This window comes from Nyctereutes procyonoides, unplaced genomic scaffold, assembly GCF_905146905.1.
Source record: "Nyctereutes procyonoides isolate TBG_1078 unplaced genomic scaffold, NYPRO_anot_genome, whole genome shotgun sequence".
Classification (NCBI taxonomy): domain Eukaryota; kingdom Metazoa; phylum Chordata; class Mammalia; order Carnivora; family Canidae; genus Nyctereutes; species Nyctereutes procyonoides.
In genome coordinates this window covers 8,833,572-8,859,385 of record NW_026575031.1, presented here as the reverse complement: position 1 = coordinate 8,859,385, position 25,814 = coordinate 8,833,572, and the positions used below count along the sequence as shown (strand labels likewise).

The 25,814-nt window shown below is 39.5% G+C and overlaps 2 protein-coding genes across 10 annotated transcripts in view; one reads left to right on the top strand and one right to left on the bottom strand.

The window, feature by feature from the left end:
* The window catches only part of GANC (glucosidase alpha, neutral C), a 78,049-nt gene extending 55,769 nt beyond the window's left edge, over positions 1–22,280 (bottom strand). For 2 of the 8 annotated variants that reach the window (XR_008663312.1, XM_055316723.1), the window contains exons 1-6: positions 22,183–22,279; positions 21,272–21,395; positions 19,603–19,665; positions 18,109–18,217; positions 6,713–6,840; positions 997–1,179 (exon numbers count right to left, since the gene is read on the bottom strand). Coding sequence is in view for 6 of the 8 variants with exons in the window: in XM_055316723.1 (XP_055172698.1) it covers positions 997–1,179; positions 6,713–6,840; positions 18,109–18,217; positions 19,603–19,665; positions 21,272–21,300 (512 nt within the window). In the remaining 2 variants the exon portion in view is untranslated. The other 6 variants (XM_055316721.1, XM_055316722.1, XR_008663313.1 and 3 more) reach the window with 5 other exon arrangements.
* A 21-nt stretch (positions 22,281–22,301) lies between these two features.
* The window catches only part of TMEM87A (transmembrane protein 87A), a 37,629-nt gene continuing 34,116 nt past the window's right edge, over positions 22,302–25,814 (top strand). The window contains exons 1-2 of one of the 2 annotated variants that reach the window (XM_055316730.1): positions 22,302–22,495; positions 23,782–23,842. In XM_055316730.1, coding sequence (XP_055172705.1) covers positions 22,352–22,495; positions 23,782–23,842 — 205 coding nt within the window. In that variant the 5' untranslated portion in view covers positions 22,302–22,351. The remainder of the gene's footprint in view (positions 22,496–23,781; positions 23,843–25,814) is intronic. The other variant, XM_055316731.1, reaches the window with a different exon arrangement.

The following is a 25,814-nucleotide window of genomic DNA, read 5'->3' as shown; positions in this document are numbered from 1 at the left end:
GGTACAGAGGTATTTGTTATGCTATTTGTTTGTTTTTTTTTTTCAGTTAAAAAATAATTGAATATTCATGAAGTACTAACAAATGGCAGAATTATAGGTATTTAAATTTTTCTTTTTAATATTTTCTATTTTTCCTATAATGAATTACAGAGATATTATCTCTGTAATAAGAAAATTTTTAGGTATAAAATATAAATAAGTTGACTTATTATATGGGAAAATCACTATGTGGGAATAATGAATGTTGAATGCTTTCTACAGATTACATAAGACGTTTATTATTAGGATAAAAGTAGACAGAACTACAGACTGGAGGACTTAAAAACAATATTGGTAAAAATGGAAGAAGAACCTCCCCCTATTACTACCTCCCAGTTCACCTCCACATAAACAGTTTTTTTTTTTTTAAAGATTTTATTTATTTACTCATGAGAGACACAGAGAGAGAGGCAGAGACATAGGTAGAGAGAGATAAGCAGGCTCCCTTTGGGGACTCCGATGTGGGACTCGATCCTGGGACTCCGGGATCACTCCCTGGGCCAAAGGCAGGTGCTCAACCGCTGAGCCACCCAGGCGTCCCCACATAAACAGCTTTGAATAAGAAATTGTTTTCTGAAAATTCTTGGACAACTATTCAAGTGTAGGATAACTCAAGTTATTACAAGGGGATAAAGTGAAATTCTGAAGGCAAATCAATTCATGTTAACATTTATCAAGTCACAATAGAGTGTTTTTTAAGAGTATAGAGAGTAGAGAATGCCATCAGTTAAAGACACAGGATGTGTTAAGAGTATTGAGTTGCAAATGTCTAGGAATTATTCTTGTCATCAAGCTTGCATTTACTTGCACAGGTAAAAAGATGAAAGACTTCATAACAATATTCCAGCAAATACGGCGAACCAATTTTCCATGGTGATATAACAACTATTTAGGCAATTAGTAATCACAATCTGGTTTTCTAAAGTCGTTTACATGTCAAGTAATGTGCAAAAATACCTTTGCTTGAGAGGAATCTGCAGGTGCTCAAAGTACAATTGGTCCAGGGAGTTTATGCTCATCACAATCTCTTCTTCAGACACCAAATCTATCTTGAATGGGTTTGCTGTGATACGACACTTCAGATCTCCTTTTCCATCTGCCAATACCAGACTACCTGCATCCCTTGAGCATGAAATCAGCCTAGAAAACGAAGTTAGAAGAGAAAAACAGGTTTACATGGCTCAATGTGATTCTCAATTCAAATTCATGTGTAAATGGGGTGCCTGGATGGCTCAGTCAGTTTAAGTGTCTGGCTCTTGATTTCAGCTCAGATCATGATCTCAGGGTCGTGAGATTGAGTTGAATTAATCAGTCTACCCAGTTCTCAGTTTCCTCATCTGTAAAGTAGAACTAATAAAAGCAAGAACAAATAGAGCTCTCAGGGAGAATTAAGTGAGATCATATATGCAAAGTACTTGGCAGAGCCTGGCACATAATAAGCACTCAATAAATGTTAGCTAGCATCATTATTACCCTGGTCTGGACAGTCTAGTAACTCTTTGTTGCACTAAACACTTTGCTTTTTTCTCTCATCCCAACCGTACACTCAAAAACTAAGGAAATAACATAGGTTGGATTTTGATCCACTGAGTCCACAGTGAGATGGAATCTCTCCTCTCATCAGTCCTTGATTTGACAGGTAGACTGTTAGAATATTCTGGATCCCCAGGAATTATGTAAGCTCAGAGGCAGGACTTACATTCTTTGAGAGGTCTAGATATTTCTGTCTCTGGTGCAGTCACCCTGGTAAATGGTCACCTGCCTCTTTAGGGAAGGTGAGGGGGGATATTTTATGTTATTATATCCTTATGAAGTCCTTCTCCATGGATTCTAGGCTTCCCCTTCAAGATGCCTGGGTTCTAGAAACTGTCTGGATTTTTGTGAGAGGTTGTATCTCACTGTTCATCAAACCGAAATGGAGTTCTTTTGATTGTTCTATCAAGTAGGACTTTATTTTTTTTTTAATTTTTATTTATTTATGATAGTCACAGAGGGAGAGAGAGAGAGAGAGAGAGGCACAGAGACACAAGCAGAGGGAGAAGCAGGCTCCATGCACCGGGAGCCCGATGTGGGACTCGATCCTGGGTCTCCAGGATCGTGCCCTGGGCCAAAGGCAGGCGCCAATCCGCTGCGCCACCCAGGGATCCCTCAAGTAGGACTTTAGTGCATCTATTCCAGTCCAGGGGACCTTGGATACATTGTTCACTGACTTGAGGGTTAAACCATTTTGGGTACCATACATGCACTGCTGTACATTATGGAAACATCTTCACCTTGTCTCTAACAACTAAATGCTGCTACTTTTCATTCTGCCACCTGGAGTCTCATCATCTCCACTGAAATCAGGGAGCCCATTTTGATAGCATCATTTCCCACCATTATTTCTAGCTCACAAAAGACATTCATTGAGTATAGTGCTTTCCAAGTGTTCCCTCACCAATATATTTCTCAGTGAAGGGAGTATCCTTTGGATCCTCTTGGAGAACAAAATTAGGGGCTAGATGAGCTGTTGCATATGATATATCCACGTCAATATCTTTACCTTTCTAAGTCTATGGATATCCTAAGTCTTTCTACTCTGTGCCAAGGAATTTCTGGTATCTCAACTTCATTCAGCAGAGCCCATAGATGAATATAAATTATAATTAGCCAGCCAAGCAATAATTAGACCCACTTGCAGCTGTCCAAGCTAGCATATCAAATCTAGATTCTCTGGTACATGTACCCATGTCAATAAATTTAATGTGGTCCTAAAATTATGTTCCTTCCTTCAGTCTAGGAATCTCTCAGAAATCATTTCCATCCATATTCCCAGGACTTTTGCCAGCAAAAAAAAATCTTGTAATTCTTCAGGTATAAAGGTTTGACTGTAATTAGCTCTGTAGTCATGATGGTTTCTGATGGTGAGTTTAGCAGCAATGAAGGATGGTAGGTTGAGGCACAAGAAGTCCTGGAATCCCCTTGCAAAATATATCTTAGGTGAGGTCAACACAGGGTGTCCAAGTCAGGTAGGATCAGCTTTATTAGAGGAAAAGGAGTTGCTTCTGCTGGAATAGGAAGCTCGGTGGAATTCTGAGGTTTAGGTACTCAGTTATTCAAATCTTCCCAAATGTTGCTTTTTAATTTTCCCTTTTCCCAGTCAGTGCCCTAAATTCTCAGAACTGATGAGGCTGTGAATTAAACTCATGGTCTAAGTCAGCAAATCATGGACTCAAACTCTGTACCTGATTTTCAGCTATAGCTATCGCTATAACAGATGTGAGAGACTTTTAGGACTATCATAAAAACGTATTTGGTTTCTGAGAATGCCTGAACTAAGAATTCAAAACCTGATACTGTACTTTGCTTTCTTTAAGTTCTTCAGTGAAGTTAGTAATAGGCCACTTCAGAATTTTGAGTTCTTTGATAATTGTGCTATTCTATGCCCCTATTTCTTGGTCTGCAGGGGCCATATTTTCAATATATGCTTTATTTTAGTTGACCACAGGTAGTAATTTAAGTAACTCTGCCATGGAATGCTGTGGTTTACTGCTAGTTGTATTAGTTTGCTAGGTCTGCCACAACAAATACCACCCTGGGTAGCTTAAACTACAGAAATTTATTTTCTCAAAATTCTACAGGCTGGAAGTTCAAGATCAAAGTGTCAGTGGGTTTGGTTTCTTCCGAGACCTTTCTCCTTGGCTTTCAGATGGCCTTCTTCTTCTTATTTATTTATTTATTTATTTATTTATTTATTTATTTATTTATTTATTTATTTATGATAGTCACAGAGAGAGAGAGAGAGAGAGAGAGAGAGAGAGAGAGAGAGGCAGAGACACAGGCAGAGGGAGAAGCAGGCTCCATGCACCGGGAGCCCGACGTGGGATTCGATCCCGGGTCTCCAGGATCGCGCCCTGGGCCAAAGGCAGGCGCCAAACCGCTGCGCCACCAGGGATCCCCAGATGGCCATCTTCTTGTTACATCCTCACACAGTCATCCCTCTGTCTGTGTTACTTGTGTCCTAATCTCCTCTTCTTATAGGACACAAGTCATACAATATTAGAGTCTACCCTAATGACCTCATTTTAACTCAGTTACCTCTTCAAAGGCCCTACCTTTAAATATAGTCACATTCTGAGGTACAGGAGGTTAGGGCTTCTCCTGTGGATTTACCCCAAAGATACAGATGCAGTGAAAAGCCGAGACACCTGCACCCCAATATTCATAGCAGCAATGTCCACAATAGCCAAACTGTGGAAGGACCCTCAGTGTCCATTGAAAGATGAACGGATAAAGAAGATGTGGTCTATATATACAATGGAATATTATTCGGCCATTAGAAATGATGAATACCCACCATCTGCTTCTACATGGATAGAACTGGAAGGTATTATGCTGAGTGAAGTAAGTCAATCGGAGAAGGACAAACATTATATGGTTTCTTTCATTCATTTGGGGAATATAAAAAAAATAGTGAAAGGGATTAAAGGGGAAAGGAGAGAAAATGAGTGGGAAAAATCAGAGAGGGTAACAAAACATGAGAGACTCCTAACTCTGGGAAGCCAACAAGGGGTAGTGGAAGTGGAGGTGGGTGGGGGGATGGGGTGACAGGGTGATGGGCACCGAGGGGGGCACTTGACAGAATGAGCACTAGGTGTTATACTATATGTTGGCAAATCTAACTCCAATAAAAAATATACAAAAAAGAAAAACAAAAAAGGAGGTTAGGGCTTCAACAAATGAGTTTAGGTGGGGGGGAGCACAATTCAGTCCTTAACATTAATATCCCATCCTATAATGGTAACCAGGTCTTTGCTACCTTCAAATCCAGCCAAATCATCTAACCAATCTCATATTCCCATCCTGGAGGGTTTGTTGCTTATACTCACTTCTGATACTAAAAACTATCAACTAAGAGTCAACTGTAGATTAAAGAAAAAACTCTGGCTATTTAAGTAGAAAATAAGTAACTTAATATGGGGGAATTGGGAGCTTACAACATCATGGGAAGTGTTGAGGTAATAGTAATGACCCCTAGAACAACACTACATAACTGTATGGTCAATGGAACTTCTATTGCAGCTAGAATCAGGAAGCTGGAAAAGAAGACACCAAGGCAACTGCTGGGCTCCAAGATCATGCCACGTTAGCTCCAGAGATTAGGAAATTACTTCCCTAACTAGTGTGCCTCTAGAGACATTCTATATCTGCCAAATCCACACTAGCAAAATGGGAAGCTGAGTTCTTAAATCAAGATCCCTGTAAGTGCACCTGATTGGTAGAACCTGAATTATACCAGAAACTAGATGCCATGGGAATAGGGGAGATGGAAGAATGTAGTTTTCAGCTTTCTAGTTACTACAGTAGCCACAGGCCCTCTAGAAAGAGGTTGGAATAGAAGCAGAATATGCCATATTTACTACACAAAGTAGTTATCACCCTGACCCTAAAACACAGTAAAAATAACACAGAAAAAGAAAAAGTACAGATGAATTTTACTTAAGAACATAGATGTAAAAAATGTTAAAAATCTACCAGTAGGGATCCCTGGGTGGTGCAGTGGTTTGGTGCCTGCCTTTGGCCCAGGGCGCGATCCTGGAGACCCGGGATCGAGTCCCACGTCGGGCTCCCGGTGCATGGAGCCTGCTTCTCCCTCTGCCTGTGTCTCTGCCTCTCTGTCTCTCTCTGTGTGACTATCATGAATAAATAAATAAAATGTTTAAAAAAAAAAAAAAAGAATCTACCAGTAAACTGAATCCTCCAGCATAGTAAAAAATAATACATTGTGACCAAGTACACATCCTCCCCCCCAACACACACAAGCATAAACACAAATGTGCATGCAAACTGCAAAGCCTTGAAAACAGTCTCTTTTTACTTCTGGTTTCCTAAGTCCTTGGCATACTAGCAGCTCAATGAATAGAGACCTATTTTGAATTTATGGTGATTCTACTATAATTGAAATAGTTTCTCCTTATAATCTTTTGACTATTAAATTTTTATGAAAAATTATCTACATAAAACTATGATAATGATATAGTGAAAATAAAAGCATCTGGCATAATCTTATCTACCCTTAGTGAAATAATATAAAACAATAACAAGAATTAACAGGCAGAACCAAGTTGAAATATCACTGAAAGATATGCTGAGAACTAAAGAAGATGCTGTAAGTATATGAAAAATGCTTTTTAATCCCCAAAGATTTTTTTTCACCTTGACACTGGTTATTAATTTATCTCTGACTCTAAGTCAAATTACATGTTAGACTTCTGAGACTACCCTTAATTAAAAGTGAGTCAGCCTAACTGTATAAATTATGGTAAGCACGGGAGTTTGGCTAGTGTATTAGATCTCTGGAGTCCTGCTGCTAATCTGAGTAAATTAAATAGCTCTGCTTCTATTTATTCCCAAAGTCTGGTTGATGAATCCTTTTTTTTTTTTGTGAGAAGGACAGCAGGAATCAAAAGCTCTGCCTCTCCCCATTTATAAGTGCCAATAAATCAGATGGTGGAGGAAGAGAAAACAAAATGGATAATATACAAAATGGATAAATATATCCCCAAATAACTGAAAACAAACTCTGCAAATGATCGTAGCTTTGACTAGAAAAAATAGGAGGCACACATAAAATCTGCTACTCAAAGTATAATGAAAGACCATATTGGGGGCATGTGCAAGATCCCTGGCTTACCTTACAGTGCTGGGCTTGATTGTGAGGACATCAGGAACTTCATACCTGGGTTTCAGGGGAGTTTCTTCATTTATTTTAAGCCTGAAAATATTTCCCTCTATACCATAAACTTCGGCCAGTAGAGGAACCTGGGAACAGACAAGAGATTAGTTTCAAGAGGTTATTACCCAGTGATGGTCAGTTCTACAGTCAAATTGCAATAATTAGAAACTATGTTTGAATTATTATAGGCCACATAAACTGGAGGACAATGGGAATCACGAAGGAAAAAGCTCCCCAATCGGGGATCCCTGGGTGGCTCAGTGGTTTAGCGCCTGCCTTCGGCCCAGGGTGTGATCCTGGAGTCCCGGGATCAAGTGCCACGTCGGGCTCCCTGTATGGAGCCTGCTTCTCCCTCTGCCTGTGTCTCATGAATAAATAAAATCTTAAAAAAAGAAAAAGCTCCCCAATCTTTGTATATACTTACTTGTCTATACCTGTGGTAGAGCAAGAAATACCTTCTATGTATTCTATGGCTAGGCAAACATATAATTGTCTATACCAGGACCTTTAAGGATGAAAGAGGTTTCTATTAATAATTGTACTGAAGGATGGGCATAAACTGAAACTGTTTTTGGAAAGCTGGGACCTATGGCCCCTTGTATATATGACAAAACTGCAGATATCTTAAGAGTTTGGTGTTAAAACTAGGGCAACTGGATTCCAGCAAAATGAAAGATGAAGGATAATGAGCCATAGAATGGAAAGGAATAGAGAAAAAAATAGTGGTCTTTGGGGTTCCCTAGGATAGATGATTGTGGCTCACTGTACTAAAATCAAGGCATTTCCTGTATACCTGGGAATAAGGTCTGGGGAACTTTCTCAAGAGGTTGGGATATTCTCAGCTTTCTTAAGAAGCTGAGGAACTTAGGTAAAATTCTGTCTACAGTGGGGCATGGAAACAACATAGAATTACAGAGAATATAGAATTTGATAAATAAAACAAAACAAACCTCAAGAGAATAGAAGTGGTTAGCTATAGGTTACAAAATGAGGCATCTAGGTCAGAGAAATATGCATTATTTAATATGCAGTCATCTTTATTATAACTCATATATACATTAGAATCAGATGTGGATATTTAATAAAAAGTATCTAGGATCTCAAGGGCTTTTGTCTTCCATTTGTCATGTAGTTAGAAAAATCCAGTTTACTTGAGAATAGCGGAAAAGTCCACTATACTAAAAAGTAGTATCTTAGTTTCAGTATGACAAATTTTCTCCTCATAGGCATCTGGAGTCTTTGGGTGTTTTAATGAACCTGCCCATTTTTCAGTGCCTTCTCCAATTCCTTAGAAATTTCAATGGGCACCTGGCGTATAGAACATTCTATTACTCTACTGATTCTTAAGGTATGGTACTGGGGATACACCCGAGAATTTGCTTTTCTAATCTATTGTTCCCCTTTGATCTACTCTAATGAGCAGGCTTTTTTTAATTTTTATTTATTTATGATAGTCACAGAGAGAGAGAGAAAGGCAGAGACACAGGCAGAGGGAGAAGCAGGCTCCGTGCACTGGGAGCCCGACGTGGGATTCGATCCCGGGTCTCCAGGATCGCGCCCTGGGCCAAAGGCAGGCGCCAAACCGCTGCGCCACCCAGGGATCCCTCTAATGAGCAGTTTTAAAAAGGGGTCAAATGTGCCCATGCTTTCAAACCTCCATGCTTATCTTACAAAAATATCACTTACTTTATCATTCACATTACCAACTCTCCCTACCAAATAAAGGACCTAAAAGCATGAAGTATCACCTGCCAATGTAGGCGAGGCGCCTCTTTTCTCCCCAAATCACGTTATTTAGAATTCTGAGTGATAGCAAGCAATTCCAACACAGAGCTAGTCTTTCTCAAAAAATGCTTAGTCAGAGAAATATTTTGACAGTTTTCAACATGCTGTGCCATATAGTAGTGGTTGTTGCCAGATTCTTCATTAAATCCTTCATGTGATGCTGAATTCTGGTTACAATTGGGTACATGTAATTGTTATGTAACATCTTTTTTTTTAAAGATTTTATTTATTCATTCACGAGAGACATAGAGAGAGAGAGGCAGAGACATAGGCAGAGGGAAAAACAGGCTCCCTGCAGGGAGCCTGATGCGGGACTCCATCCTGGGACCCTGGATCATGCCCTGAGCCAAAGACAGATGCTCAACTGCTGAGCCACGCAGGCATCCCATTTAACATCTGTTAAATGGGCAGCCCCGGTGGCGCAGCGGTTTAGCGCCGCCTGCAGCCCAGGGCGTGATCCTGGAGACCCTGGATCGAGTCCCACGTCAGGCTCTCTGTATGATGCCTGCTTCTCCCTCTGCCTGTGTCTCTGCCTCTGTCTCTCTCTCTCTGTCTCTATGAATAAATAAATAAAATCTTTAAAAAAAACATCTGTTAAATGAAAGGGTAAACTGAGCAGGCTGTGTAACAGTGTAGAATGGATACAATGTGGTGTAAGTAAGATAGGAAGCAGGGAGACTATCACAGCATTTAAAATAATGATTTCACTGGAACTTTGCCTTTTGGAAATATATGAAAGTAGTCAGGGCACTTAAGCAGTGACATGACACTTAAGAGTGACCAGGTAAAAAGTACAGTGGCTGTGACTGCTTTTACAGATAATTCTTAAGGTAGGGTTATAGAATAGTAGTGAGCATAGTGTAATTATTTTTTCTAGCTTTTTTTTTTAAAGATTTTATTTATTTATTCATGAGAGACACACAGAGAGAAGCAGAGACATAGGCAGAGGGAGAAGCAGGCTCCATGGAGGGAGTCCGATGTAGAACTTGATCCCAGGACCGCGGGATCACACCCTGAGCTGAAGGCAGATGCTCAACCACTGAGCCACCCAGGTGTCCCTTTTTCTAGCTTTATTAAGATACTATCCATTGGAAGAAAGACAGTCTCTTCAATAAATGGTGCTGTGAAAATTGGACATCCACATGCAGAAGAATTAAACTAGACCACTCTCTTTCACCATACAAAAGATAAACTCAAAATGGATGAAAGATCTAAATGTGAGACAAGATTCCATCAAAATCCTAGAGGAGAACACAGGGAACACCCTTTTTGAACTCAGCCACAGTAACTTCTTGCAAGATACATCCATGAAGGCAAAAGAAACAAAAGCAAAAATGAACTATTGGGACTTCATCAAGATAAGAAGCTTTTGCACATTTAAAAAAAAAAGAAGCTTTTGCACAGCAAAGGATACAGTCAACAAAACTAAAAGACAACCTACAGAATGGGAGAAGATATTTGCAAATGACGTATCAGATAAAGGGCTAGTTTCCAAGATCTATAAAGAACTTATTTTTTTATAAAGAACTTATTAAACTCAACACCAAAGAAACAAACAATCCAATCATGAAATGGGCAAAAGACATGAACAGAAATTTCACAGAGGAAGACATAGACATGGCCAACATGCACATGAGAAAATGCTCTGCATCACTTGCCATCAGGGAAATACAAATCAAAACCACAACGAGATACCACCTCACTCCAGTGAGAATGGGGAAAATTAACAAGGCAGGAAACCACAAATGTTGGAGAGGATGCGGAGAAAGGGGAACCCTCTTACACTGTTGGTGGGAATGTGAACTGGTGCAGCCACTCTGGAAAACTGTGTGGAGGTTCCTGAAAGAGTTAAAAATAGACCTGCCCTACGACCCAGCAATTGCACTGCTGGGGATTTACCCCAAAGATACAGATGCAATGAAATGCTGGGACACCTGCACCCCGATGTTTAAAGCAGCAATGTCCACAATAGCCAAACTGTGGAAGGAGCCTTGGTGTCCATCAAAAGATGAATGGATAAAGAAGATGTGGTTTATGTATACAATGGAATATTACTCAGCCATTAGAAACGACAAATACCCACCATTTGCTTCAACGTGGATGGAACTGGAGGGTATTATGCTGAGTGAAGTATGTCAATCGGAGAAGGACAAACATTATATGTTCTCATTCATTTGGGGAATATAAATAATAGTGAAAGGGAATATATAAGGGAAGGGAGAAGAAATGTGTGGGAAATATCAGAAAGGGAGACAGAACATGAGAGACTCCTAACTCTGGGAAACGAACTAGGGGTGGTGGAAGGGGAGGAGGGCGGGGGGTGGGGGTGAATGGGTGACGGGCACTGAGGGGGGCACTTGACGGGATGAGCACTGGGTGTTATTCTGTATGCTGGCAAATTGAACACCAATAAAAAATAAATTTGTTATAAAAAAAGATATAATTAACGTAACATTGTACAAATTTAAAATGTACAAATTTCAGGTTGATTTGATACTTATATATTGCAAAAATGATCACCACTATAGCATTAGCCAACAACTGCATTATATCACTTAATTATCATTTCCTTTTTTGTGATAAGAGCATTTAAGATCTACTCTTTTAGTAACTTTAAGTATTATTAGTTATAATCACTATGCTGTACAGGAGAATCCCCAGAACTTACTCATTTTATGTACACCTGGAAGTTTATACTGTTTGGCCAGCATCAACCATCCCCCCACCCCAATCATACTGTAATCATCCCTTACATGTTTTTTTTTTTTCATCCCTTACATGTTTAACGTTCTTTTGTAAATTGAATTACTTCAGGTCATTCAGAATTCTAAGATTTAAAAACGTGCTCAAATACAAATAAAGCTGAAATCCTGTTAGATTATGTATTGTCTCCTAAGTGAGACCTATATTTCCATTGCTCTCTCAAATTCAACTAACATTTATTTGGCATCTAATATTATGACGTGCTGTGAAAAAGATTACTAAACGCTTAGAGGGAAATCTCAATTTAGAGACGAAACATAAAGTGTTCTGTAAGTGCTGTGGGAGAACAAGAGAAGGGACTATTAACAATGACCATAAGGAGAGGGGCTCTGGGCTGTCTCTAGACATTCAAGGGCTAGCAGGACTCTTGGCAGACAAAATGAGCAAGAACATCCTAAGCAGAGAACACACAGCCTGCCTACATATGATGAACAAATTGCACCTAGTTCCTACACTCAGGGATCCTCCCAGTTTTAGTAAAATGGCTCTCTTCAAAAAAAATTTTTTTTTAACTAAAACTGGTATGTTCTGTTCTTAAGGTTGCAGCTCAGGAAACAATCCTAATTATACGAGGAGGCAGTTAATAACCTTGCTTTTACTTTTACCATAATGACCTTTTACAACCAAACACACAAATCAGAATCAAAGCTCCATTATATTTTCATTTTAACTCAATTAAACAAGTGATTTTTTTCCCCAATAGGTAATCTTTTTTAAGGTCAATATACAGATTCATTCATATCTCCTACCATTATCAACATAGCTTTCATGTTCCAAGCATATAATCTCCTTACACGTTAGTATGCTTTGCTGCTACGATCTGGCTCATGCTGTTTTTAATTGACTTAAAAAATTTTTTAACAGCAACAGATTTTCAGAAGTCCAAAAATAAAGCTACTTGGGTTAAAGACGGTGGGGAGTGGCTCGGATTCCCTATCTCTGAGTCTCTCCCTGTACTGAGCGCTGAGACAGGTCCATGGAGACCTGGGCTCTGTGGCTGACAGTTTAAAAACCACTTCTCTGGATTTCTCAATTGCCGGTTATTGCCTAATTCTTCCACTAAAACCTTGCTTATGTCAAAACACCTGGACGTGAACGTTATATTCTTCGAACACATTAAGAATTTCTATATGTTGCTGTTCTTCTCCTGTTTGGACATTTATGAAAAAGTATTAGACAAATAAATGATTGAATCTCTTTCTCCTATTAGTGATGATTGGAAATGACAATGAAAAGATATGTTAACTTACAGAAACGAGATGTTTAAACTAGGAGTTAGTGTGAATACTTACTTAGATCATAGTGGCAGTTACATTCAAATTGCAGCAAGATGGATTTATGTAAAACAAGTAACATTTCATTGAGCATCTCCCCCTCTGTAACTGAGCATTTTAAATAATGACACAGTACAGATTTTGCTCTCTTAAAAATATTTGAAATCGGTAAATGTCCACCTACACAGAGAAAATGAGATAAATCTTCATAGAAAGGAATACATTTTAGAGGTTCGTTTTAGTACAAGTCACCACTTGGTTTTTCATAAAACTATTTAAAGGCTCGCTTCTCATGGTCTGGGAAAGGGTACTAATTCTCTTTTCCTATCTTATTTCTTTCATACTTATTAAAAACAAAACCTGGTAGTCTGTCATCATAAATCTGGTCTCCTTATTGTTATTTGTTTTGTTATTGTTTTTGGCCACATGAGGAAAAATATCAGGTTGTAAAAATCATGGTGGTAGAAACAGCCTTGTCTTTGTCATCAAATAGTGGACTGATCACAATTATATTAAAACAAAATTTGTTATTTACCGGGAACTGGGAATCACAACTAGTAGAGACTGTGACTGAGTTAAGAGAACAGCCCTAGAACACATGTTTAAATGGAATGGAATGGAAATTATGACTCTTGATTATAATATATATAATATTATAATATATATAATATATTATAATGGAAATTATAACTTTTTGATGGATACAGACCTTGCCTTTCTTCTGGCACCAGGTGTCTTCACTATACTCTAAAGAACAGTTCATCTAGAAGGCCTACAAGTGTGAGCAAATTGCAGATCAAGACCTCCCAGGATTCAGAGGACTAAGAGTTCATCAAATTGCCATAAGGAACTAAATGCCCTTTCCACTGTTGTAGCCAGTTTATTATTGCAAGCATTGATTCTCTACAGAGAACATTTGCAAGTTCACGCTGAGCATTAGCCTATTGGTTTCCCAAGGACAGTTAGCCTGTTCAGGTATGCTTCTAATTGTTTGGCTAGTTCCCAAATTAGCTGCCTGTTCATGGCCACCCCTGCATAAACAGTACTGGCTAACAAGTGGTAGTTCTTCCTCATCTGCTGAGGAGGTGGCTGGTTGGGCAAAATCCCATTTTCATCAGACTTAGATGCAAAGAGAAGGGGGGTAACTTCATGGAGGTGCTCAGAGATATCCCTACATCCTTGGAGATGCTGCTAGAAGTGCAGTCTCTCGTGAAAACTTGCAAACAGGCTGCAAAGGAAAGTAAATATGTTCTAAGAGGTCATCCATGTCATGAAAAAGCATCTAAATTGCCAATCTAAAGTAGGTCAAATAGTGAAAGGGAATATAAGGGAAGGGAGAAGAGGGATCCCTGGGTGGCGCAGCGGTTTGGTGCCTGCCTTTGGCCCAGGGCGCGATCCTGGAGACTCGGGATCGAATCCCACGTCGGGCTCCCGGTGCATGGAGCCTGCTTCTCCCTCTGCCTGTGTCTCTGCCTCTCTCTCTCTGTGACTATCATAAATAAATAAAAAAAATAAAAATAAAAAAAAAGGGAAGGGAGAAATGTGTGGGAAATATCAGAAAGGGAGACAGAACATAAAGACTCCTAACTCTGGGAAACGAACTAGGGGTGGTGGAAGGGGAGGAGGGCGGGGGAGTGGGGGTGAATGGGTGACGGGCACTGAGGGGGGCACTTGACAGGATGAGCACTGGGTGTTATTCTGTATGTTGGCAAATTGAACACCAATAAAAAATAAATTTGTTAAAAAAAATAAAAATAAAGTAGGTCAAAGACATAGGTCTGTTCTAGAGAGACTTGCTTGCACTGTTTTTTTTAGCTAAACTCAGAGGACACAATAAATTTCTCTGCTCTGAAATCACAAGACTAGATCTCTGTTTCTCAATCCAGGTCAAATTTTCATTGAAGGTAAAAAATTGATAGTAGAAAAAAACAGCTCTAAAAAGCAGTCAACATTTTACTGTTAGCTTTCTTTTTAGATTTTCTTTTGGAACTCTCTTTAATATCTAACTTGATAATTCTTTTCATCAGGAATAGGCAAGATACTATCTTGGGACCGTATGAGAAGAAAATTTATGCATTTTAACCTACAACTGGCTTTTCTTCAAAGCCTAGATGTCCTGAGCTGGAGACAACACACAGGGCAACATTTCAGCTTGTTCTGTAACATTACTGTGTCCCAGGGACATTATGTTAGCTACAAACTGAACTGTGTCTCTCTCCATCTCCAAATTCATATTTTGAAGCACTAACCCTCAATATGATGGTATTGAAGATAGGGACTTTGGGAAGTGATCAGGTTTAGATATGGTCATGAGGGTGGGGTTATGATGTTTTTAGTACCATTGTAAGAAAAAATCAGAGAATTAGTTCTCCCTCCAATATATGAAAATATAGTAAGATGGTAGTCTATACCAGGAAGAGGGTCCCCAAAGACACCTTGATTTTGGATTTCCCAGGCTCTAGAACTATGGCAAATAAATATCTGTTGTTTAAGATACCCAGTATATGGTATTTGTTATGGGAGCCCAAGCTAAGACAGTGTTGAATGAAGCTTGTTTCTGTTTCTTGGTTGCTTATATTGGGAAGAAGGATTTTAAAAATTAACAGATCTTGACAACAGAGTTACTGCTTTAAGAGTTTTAATGATGTGGGGGCAGGCACTAAGAATGCTGGGTTTGTCAGAATCTGCTGGATCAGTGAAATCTGAGAACTGCAGCTGTGAGATGAATATGATCCTCTTAGACTTTGGGCTCTATCTCTCTGAACCTGAAGTAAAAAGCTATCATTCTGAGTAAGTAGATATGTGCAGCTTGTTTTAAACCCCCAGACCACATCTCTACTGTACCCTAAGTGAAATCTCCCATGAAACACCAATTTCGTTCCAGAAACAACCTTTAAATGGAGGCTGCTTGACTATACAATGAGCTGGATCCAAGGTTCAGACAATTTTAGAGATTACTGTCTGGATCTTCATTGTCCCTCTCAGACTGACAAAGGACATGAAATCCTAAATCCCTCTTAGTCATCTCAACTCCAAGTGACAAAGAAAACATTAAATTGGAATTCAGCCAGAAATTCAGGGTAACCCCTGATACTATACATTTGCCTGAGAGCAGAGCCTGCAGATTCTCTATGCAGCCCCAATATTTCTAATACCTTAACATGAAGTCTGTTCCATGGGGCCCTCAAAGTTCTCTGTCCTGGGGGCCATGTTGTTGACATCTTGGATAACCTGCCCTTGCTTGTTGAGCTTCTCAGCTCCCTTCTGAGCCATGTGCTGTCTTGTGCTGAGATCCTGTGGGTCCTCCTGGACTGTAGCTTCTTTTCTTTGGAAAGCATCTAGATCTAGTGGGCTCTAGTTCTGGCACCTGACCTGAACAGCATGTCTCTCATGTTTTCAAGCTCCAAAGAGGATGTGCTTAGAGAATTGATCTACAGTTTTGTAAAAGGTAGTGTGTGGGGATCCACACTAACTGCACTGGTATCAAGATGAATAGACATTTGCATTCTGACCCACAGAGTGCTTTTGCCTCATTTACTTTACTTCACCATGAGTCTTCATGACAATATACTGAGGCTCCTCAAGGATGGAAAGTGATTCTTGCCCCGACTATGGGATAGCTACAACTCTCTGGGTTTAGACACATTGGAGACAGGAAGGAAAATGAGCAAAAACACATACACATACACACGAAAGAAAAAATAGAAAAAACAATAAAGAAAGGAAGGTGCCTGACATTCTGGTGGCAGGCTTAATGACCATGACTCCAGGAAGGTTTCTAGTGGACTCCTTGCATTTCCTGGAGCCAATTGTTTCTCCTGACCCTGAATATAGAGGATTGGCTGGGTGTCAGGCCATGTGCGAATGGCAGGTGGATTTCCAGGAAGGAAATTAGTGATACTCCATGTTTTCCCATGAATAGCTCTCAACCTATCCAAAAAAAAATGATTAGTATCCTCCTGGATCCAGTTGTAGAGGACCTATGACTTTGTGTGTGGGGGTACCATGAGCTGAGAACTCAAAGGTATCAAAAATGCCAAGCAAGGGAGCAAATTCCTTCAGGGAAAAATAAGTGGTACAAAAGCAAGACCAGGTTTCACAGAAAGGTTAACTATCCCATCTGTGTAGTTAAGAGGCATGAACTAAGTATACTGCTACCATAGTACACCCATAAGTAACCTGAAGTTGGGGACAGGTGATAGGAATAGAGAACATAGAACTGTTGATAGGATTTTAGCCCTTACTTTGAAATCAGGCCAGAAAAGTGTGTTAGAAAATTCCACATCTATGAAACAGCTAAATTTTCTAAAACTTTGTAAGGAAGGCAGACTTCCTCAGTGTGCAGTTGATCCTCCAGTCTGGGAATAAAGTTAGAATTCTTTGCTAAATTAAAGGTCTTACAAATGTTATAGAAAACCCCCTGATGTGGAGCAGTTTTTATTGTCTTCTCTAAAGAGGTTCCTCAGTGCAGCACCACAGGGTGAAAGTTATGGTCACCAAAGGGAGATCTCTCATAGCTTTGCAGTGAGAGGGGATTTCTTCTCAGTCACCTGTTAGGAAACCTAGACTGCATGGCTGTAAGTATGTCTTTTAGTTACATGAACTACCAATTAAGCCAGATTGGTTTGAGAAGCTTTAGAAGCATCCGAAGCTTCTAAGAAGACAGGAAGGATCTAGAAGTGAGGGTCAGGCTAGGAGCATCAGTACTTGTGCACAGTCAACTTCTTGGCTCAACCCATACAGCACTTCCTCCTCTGCGACTGGCCCATCTAAAGTAGCATGGGGACTTGACAAGTGAGAAAAAGTACTTAACATACTGTTCTAATCCCTATAGTATGTAATAACTAGAGTGATCTGATAGTGAAGCAGCTCAGGAGACAGAACATTTATAACTTAGGTTTTCAACTATACAGTCCCTTGCTCCCTTGGCCCACCCACATTTTGAAATTTGACATCACTGAATCTGTACCTTGCTCAGGCTGCATGCTCAACTGTACACTGTGTAATAGTAACAAAACATGGGTGCTTGATAGATGCAGGTGAAAACTCTACTAGCTGCATAACTTTGAACAAGTGACTTTCTAGTTGCTTTTCTGTATTATGAGGACTAGTTAAAAGGAAATAACATTTGTAAAACATCTAGGAAAGTGATACACAGGCAATTTGTAGTCAGTATTCACATTACTTTTAAAATATGTAGATATGGGGACACCTGAGTGGCTCAGTGGTTACAGCGTCTGCCTTTGGCTCAGGGCGTGATCCCAGGGTCCTGGGATCGAGTCCCGCATCAGGCTCCCTGCATGGAGCCTGCTTCTCCCTCTGCCCCTCTGCCTATCTCTCTGTGACTCTCCTGAATAAATAAATAAAATCTTTTAAAAAAATATGTAGATATGAAAAAGATGACATTACTTCTCTAACAAAGTTTATTTTTGAAGCATACATAGTTTTAACTAGCCTTTGTGGAAATTTACTTCATTCAAGCCCAATTTAATATAAAAAAATAATTCTCTGTAGAAAATACTTCTGTCTCACCTTGGTTGTTTCATTGATGATGTGGAACTTGGTGCTGTCTTTGCCAGTTGTGACTGAGTCTAGTAATGCCTGATAGGTGGATCTCCTGGAGAGCTGATGTTTCTGACGCCTGCAAATATAGAGAATACAAATACAGAGTATACAAATAATTGAGAATTTGTGACTGTCAGTATCTAACAGACTATATTATCACGTGGAAGTCATTAAAATTCACTATGATTGTAAATGAACTCAGCCCAGATAGTATTAGTACTCCAATAAAGTACTAACAGCAGTACCTTATTATTAGAGTGCTAATAAAATTAGTACTAATAAGAATAATACTAATAAAACTATTCAACATAGCACTGCTCAAGGATGCCATTTGTCCTCTTTATTGAGAAGCTGGGGCAGGTTTCATGGATGGTATTTATTAGCTTGTTAATTTTCCTTTCTCTTTCCATGAAATGTACACTTTAATAGAAACTTAATAAATTCTAATAGAAATCGAATACAATCCAGTGATTTAACAAAATGATCAAGCGTTCCCTATTGAATTCTCTCTAAGGTACATATTCAGAACTTAAGTGATCTTGGGGATCCCTGCGTGGCTCAGTGGTTTGGCGCCTGCCTTTGGCCCAGGGCGCGATCCTGGAGTCCCGGGATCGAGATCACACAAAGACAGACACTCAACAAAAAGATTTTAAAGAAATATTTTTTGAGGCTCTGGAGAAACAGGTAATCTTATAGCGTGGTGATGGGAGTACAAAATGGTACAATCCCTATGGAGGGGTATCTGGTAATATATAAAACTTTAAATGTACTTATTCTTTGATGCAGCAATACCATTTCTGGAAATGCATCCTATGAATACACCTGCATGTGTAAGAAATAATATATATATATCAGACATGATACTACAGCTACAAGATTAAAAACTTGAGGATCTAGCAACAGGAAGGAGAATGAATATATTATAGTACATCCTCCCAATGGAATACTACACAGCTCTAAAAAGAGAGTACAATCTCTATATACTCATGCAGAGCTCTTCAGAATAAACTATGAAGCAGGAAAAAAAGTATACAACCATGTATATAGGAAACTACTTGGTATAACAAGGGCAGTGATGTAAGAATATCTGCATTACAAAAAGAAATACTGGGAGAACAAATAAGAAATTAATAAATCTGGTTACTTAGAGGGACAAGATGTGGAACAGGGTGGTAAAGGATAGGCATGGGAGTAACACTTTCCAAAGTAAATCTTTTTACATTATTTGACTTTTGAAACATGTAAAGGTATTACCTATTCAAAGATATAAACACTTTTAAAATAAAATATATATTTATTGAGAAATTTAAATAAGACAATAGTAAGTGTATAAAGGTAAATGTCTCCTGTCTGATAAATTTCTTAATGATTACATTTCCTAGTTGACCCTTTCCTTAGAAAGCCTGTAAATATTGCAATATTGAAATGTTTTGATCCAGGTAGTACATTTCCTCTCCTTACCTGTAGAAAGCAATCTTGCTGCAGTCTTTGAAAATGTTTTTATCCACAGCTTCATCTTCAACACTAAATAAAAGACATTTTAAGACACTTATTTTCTACAAGGTTTGTGAGTCCATTTTTTGTTCCTTCTCTGAATGCAGGTCAAAAACTTCTGCAATGCAAAATTGTGTCATGGCCATAACATGACACAATAGCATGTGTGGTGCAGAAAAACATCCTTTTGTAAATCACCAAGGTATACAACAAAACATCAAATTCTAGGATTACTCTGAAAGCACTGGAAAAAGAGTATTGTTACTCATAAGGAAGGGTTCTTTTAAAATAATTGAAGGGATGCCTGGATGGCTCAGCGGTTGAGTATCTGCCTTCTGCCCAGGGTGTGATCCTGGAGTCCTGATCGAGTCCCACATCGGGCTCCCTGCATGGAGCCTGCTTCTCCCTCTGCCTCTCTCTCTGTCTGTCATGAATAAATAAATAAAATCTTTTAAAAAACAATTAAAAATAAAATAATGACTGAAGGCTACAACTACGACAGTAAAATCAGAAGCAGAAACACACAAAAAACTCAAACCAAACAAAAACAATCCACTTATTTATTCAATAAAATATTTTCAGAATATCCTTACTGAGTACTGGGGTCTGAGGAAGATACGAAGGACTGTGTCTGAGCTTCCTACAAGAGCCTAACCAACAAGCACAAATCAACCTGACAAATGCTGTGTGCTCTGCTTGCCCAGAGGTATGTGCAAGGGCGCTAGAATAATAGAAACAGATGTAGAAGCAAAATCTTTTGCTTTTTAAGATGCTGCTGAAAATTTGGAACCAATGTTTTTTAAAACCAAATTCCCAGAACATTTGTTTCTGGAATAGAACGTGAATACGATGCATGTATATTGCTAAAAATATGTATTTAAATTAGCCTCAAGTAGCATCTGGCTGGATTAGTTGGTCCGTGGAGCATCTTGATCTTGGGGTTCTGAGTTGGAGCCCCATTTTGGGTATAGAGATTACTTAAAAATAAAATCTTTTAAAAAAACACATTAGCCTCCATATGATTAGAACAACTATAGGCTGTAAGGAGGAGGGAAGGAAACACACTGGTCTTCAGGCAGCCGTGTTGCTGAATACAGCTGTAGTCAGCAAGTCTATGATTATGTAGGAAACTATGAACACACATTTCAAGATATTAGGAAAACAAGCCCACACAGATACACTTGGCTGTACTTAAAAATTATTTTCTTGGAAGTCATCAAATCCTTCCCTGATGCAGTCTTTGTCACTGTTTCTTTTAATCAAGTGTGCAACAATTAAAGAAATTTGCAGTCTTTGCTTCCCAGCTTTGAAGAATGAGCTCTGTAATAACATAGGAAGATGGGGCTATAGCTGAACATGGAAGGCTACATGCTTGAAATTCACGTGTTATAGTTCTGATCACAACTCTTCCACTGTTTTGAAAGTAAGGATTTTATGAGGGGCTAATTGATAATCGACTAATTCCCTGGGGAACTGAGAAAAAAATTTTAAAGTACACGAGTATCAAACATGCAAATAAGAGGTCATACAATCAGTAAAACCTTCAAAACCAGAATAGTGCTTTCAGGTTTTGAAAGCAACTCTCTATCCCCTGCTGTCTGGATTCAGTCCTTGCAGAGGACCACTGGGCCTTTACCTGATTTCCTTTTTCTCAGCAGCTTCCATGGCTTCCTCGTCAATCTGATTGGCTTTCAGCTCTCAGGCCAAGGCCAAGGGCCGTCTTGCTCAATTACAACCAGCACTTCACCACTGTCAAGTCCCTTAAGGAGTAACAAATCTATACTTATTCCCGGGTTTTCCAGGCCCAAATTAGCGTTTCTTCGGGGATTTATTTGGCCAAATTTTCTTGACTACTAGTGCCCGACAAGGAACTGCTTTCCTGAGGAACCGAAAGCTGTCTCGGCGCGGTGGAGGGCGCGTGTACTCCAACAGCCCCAGAGGATCAAAGTCAAGAGCGTGAGAACCAGGAAGTACCCACACCGCTTCCCTTGCCTGATCCAGGCCAAACTTCTGCAGGTTTCTCCCAGTGACCGTCACGTTACTGATATAGAAACCTGACCCATTCTTTCCCTTTTTAGTCTTAAATAGAAAGCGCCGCTCGGCTCTGTGCTGAAGGTTGATGTTCTCCGGCCAAATTCTGCAACATACTACTTTTCAGGGCCAGAACGGTCTTTATAAAAGGGCATATCTACCACAGCAGATACCGTTTAGTAAGTGCTTATACTCTACCCCTGCCAGATTCCAATCTTTGATTAAATACCTCCAGAAACCGAAACTCACGACTGCACGCCAAACAGGGGGACTTACGGCTTCCCCAGACTTCTGGCCCCAGCGTTTGACTTTGACTTAGAAGGGATGAGAGGCTGGGGCGAACGAGAGGAGAGAGCCAAACGCTACACTGGGAGCGTGCTTGGTCCCCTGACCCTTTAAGGGCCGGGCGACGGCAGAGCCGACCGAAGCGCAGGTGGCTGTCGGTGAACATCCTAACGCTCCAAGGTGACCGGGTTACCACGATAGGACGCTAGCGCCGTAGGGTCTGAAACTCACACGAGGTGGTGACGGCTGGCTTAGGGAGGGGCTGCTGGGTCGCAAAACAAACAAGCCCCGCGAGGTTTCGAGGACCCGGATGATCCCGCCCCCAAAGCAGAGCCGGAAGAGGGCGGGGCAAACCGGAAGAAGGTGAAATGCTTTCGGTAGGCGCTCCACGGCTGTGAAGATGGCGGCGGCTGCGTGGCTTCAGGTGCTGCCTGTCATTCTTCTTCTTTTGGGGGCTCAGCCGTCCCCACTGTCGCTTCTCGGTTTAGGACCGGCATCTGTCGCCGCTGCCGACCGATCCAAGTGGCACATCCCCATGCCGTCGGTGAGTGTTCACTTCAGAAGCAACTGAGCCTGGAGGAGCAAGGGGTGGGGCTACGGTGGCCCTAGGGGTCCATGAAGGCTCCGCAAAAGCCCGCTTCCAAAGGGGTGGAATTGCCTGGAGCGTCTGTGTCGCTGGTTAGCAGGGATCCGCCTCCTTGGAGCGGAAAGCCGTGCACTTCAGTGGGTAGGTTAGCGGAAATGCCAGGGCCGCTTCAGGAGCGGTGAGGAATAGTGGAGCGGTTTCTTATCAGCCAAGTCAGAACTTTGAATGCCTTAACTTAAGACGGGTAAAGGATAGGTGGAGAACGGTTTTCCCTTTCAGCCGAAGTTTCACAGAATTCAGTGACCCCGAGTTGGGTGAGAGAGATCTGTAAATAGGTATTTTTCTTTCTTTTTTTCCCCCCTCTGCACTTTTGTTGTTGTTGTTGTTACTGGATGATTCTCCTTACGAAGTTGTTTGATTTCTTTTGAACTCTGGAATGGTTGTTCTAAGCTTTGCTGTGTGATTAAGAAGCCTCGGCATTTAAAAATGTATTCTAACGTGAGAATGGCTGAGATGGAAGAAATCGTATTCTAAAACTTGATAGGTAAAAAGATAGTCTTTCTGCTGGACGATTGACCAGGTGGGTTGACCCTTTCTATCCCTCCACCCCCTCGTTTAAACCTTATTTGAGTAAGAGCTGTATGGTTCTGTGAGCCAGCAAATCAGACGCACGCAGGAAATGCCACAAAGCATTTTGTCCTATTGAAACCACTGTGGCCTTTTTGTTTCCATTCTGCTCTGCTCGCTGGTTGTAATGTCCAAATCTTATTTAAGCTTTAATGTGGCAAGCATTATAGCTTTTTTTCATTTGGTGAAGATCTTCAGGTTCTGAATTTTAGGTGCTGTTGCTAAAATGGTTAATAGTTAAATCTATCTGTTCATAGAATAGCTTATTTGAAGAAATGATTGGTTATTCTGAAGAGTGGTTAGTGAGTAAAGGGAATAAACTGACGAAGGAGTACCCTCTATGAAGATTTAAGTTGGGATTTCTGGCACTTTTTTTTTCTAGAGTCCTTGCTTCATGGCCTGTGGGGGTAAAATTGTGTCTCTGCACCAAGCTATAAAATTCTGCATTTGGATATGGTTGAATTTTACTAAAAGAAAGGCTATTGATGTATTTTTTTGTTAAGAAAACTAATATAAACATTTTATAAGTTTAGGTTTTTATAACAATTTTTTATATTCTGCCTTGGGAATTAAAAGTGATCTGATGCTAATTATCTTTCTCTCCTTTATCTTCACAGGGGAAAAATTATTTCAGTTTTGGAAAGATCCTGTTCAAAAATACCACTGTCTTCCTGAAATGTGAGTTTTTGCATTTCATGAAATTTTTATTTGAGTTTTTGAGTGATCTTTAAACTTCCACATGACCTATTTTCTATCTCTGATCTACTCTAGACATAAGCTTTGAAATTTAATAGTCCGGCACTATCAAAATAAATATAAGTAGTGTAATTAAGGGTTTTTTAACTGAGTAATCTTAAGAATACTTGTGTGAACTTTATTTTCTTCTCTTGTTTTTCTGGTGTTTACTGTATACAGTTAGACAAATTGTTTGATTTGTCTTCATGGTGTTTTAATCTGTCCTGTGTCAGAGAGATACCACTGATTCTGCTTTTGTGTGCTTGTTAGATGTTTACCGAACACAAAAGTTAGTTTTGTCAGGCCTTTGGCTCTGAATGAATATGTTCAGTTAAACCTTTGTTTACAGGAGTATTTTACTATTTGATCTTTGGAAGAGGAAGCTCAAAGATATTATCAGGGAAAAGGGATTATTAGAACAAAACCAGTCTGTCCAGTGAGAAAACCACTGTATCTGAATCCAAAATATCCAGTTACATATTAAAGAAAGACTTCCTTTTATTTTTGAAACTGGCTTTATTTTAGGGAACAAATGGTCATGGATAGCTCTGTTTCAGGATCAGGGATAAAAGTTCAGATCATCCGTGTGTGCTTCTATGAACATCTTTTTCCATGAAAGTGCTGCAAAGTTATAAGTTGTAGTTGGATGATTTTATTGTTTTAATCATTTAGTAAGTAGTTATTAAAAACCTGCTATGTGCCAGGCAATGTTTTAGACAGCAGGGAAGTGATAGAAAAGGCTGTCTCTCTTACTGAGCTTACAGTCTAGCAGCAGTGAAGGGGAGTCAGTAAAATTTCTATGAAGAATAGACTATATCTATGAAAATTCAGTCACTTGACTAATGACTTAAATTTGATTTAAATCATATTACTCAGAATAATTTGCTCTGTCTTGTGAGGTTGGTATGCTGGATTAGAATAATTTACAGGGATAGCAGTATTTGGGCTTTTGGAATGGCCTGACAGCCTGCATGCTATTCTACCTTTCTATCGTGTATAGTCTTTTCTCATCTATTTTGATCAAATGGTGCTTTTCCAACTCACACAAGCTCCATATTTTGCAGTGTCTACATTTCATTTTTTTGGAGAATTTGAAGCTCCTAAAAAATGTTCTTTCATTTTGTTACTTCTCTGCTTTCTCACATTTACTTTGTCTCTGATTTTATACTTTCAGGGTTATAGTATATAGCTTTCTGTGAAATTGCCAGGACCATTTTTGCCTCTTAATGCCATCCATTCAAAGTTCTGGATGGTGTCTTTTTAACATAAATAGTAATATTTTTGCAGCCAAGTTTTCCTGCAGATCTTCTGTTTAGGGGATTTTCTTATTGGCTTCTATTTAGTTAATTCCATCTTTGTATGGTTCCTCTGAGTAGTTTACAGTGAGATTGCAAATACCCTTTATATAATTTTCGGAAATTCTATTTAGCACATCAGAGTTCTGTGTATTTTGATTGAACCTTGTAAAAGTATGTCACTTAAAAATTAATTTGAGAAAACAATTTAAAACAAAGAAAAAGGAAAGGTTATAATTTTAGGTGTGCACTTTTTGTTAAGAACCAAAAATAGATTCCTAGATGCAGTCATAATTACCTTTGTGATATTTGCTTGAAGCAGGTATCTTCTAGTATATTTTCTATAACGTTTCTGGAATCAAAGATAAACTGACTTCCAGGTGGGACAGATGATCAGTGATATAGTCAGATTTATGCTCTCAGATTTTCAGGCTAATGTCTTGGTCCTCTAAATATTGGGTTCCAAAGTATGTTTAATGAGATCAAGGCCACTCTGAATTTTGTGAGGTTCCTTGAGGCCTCTTTTAAGGTGGGCTAACACTCTATTAAAGAGTCTTCCCTTTTTTTCTTTTGCTCTTCCTACCTTCCCCAACCAGGTGATTTTTTTTTTTCTTTTTCCT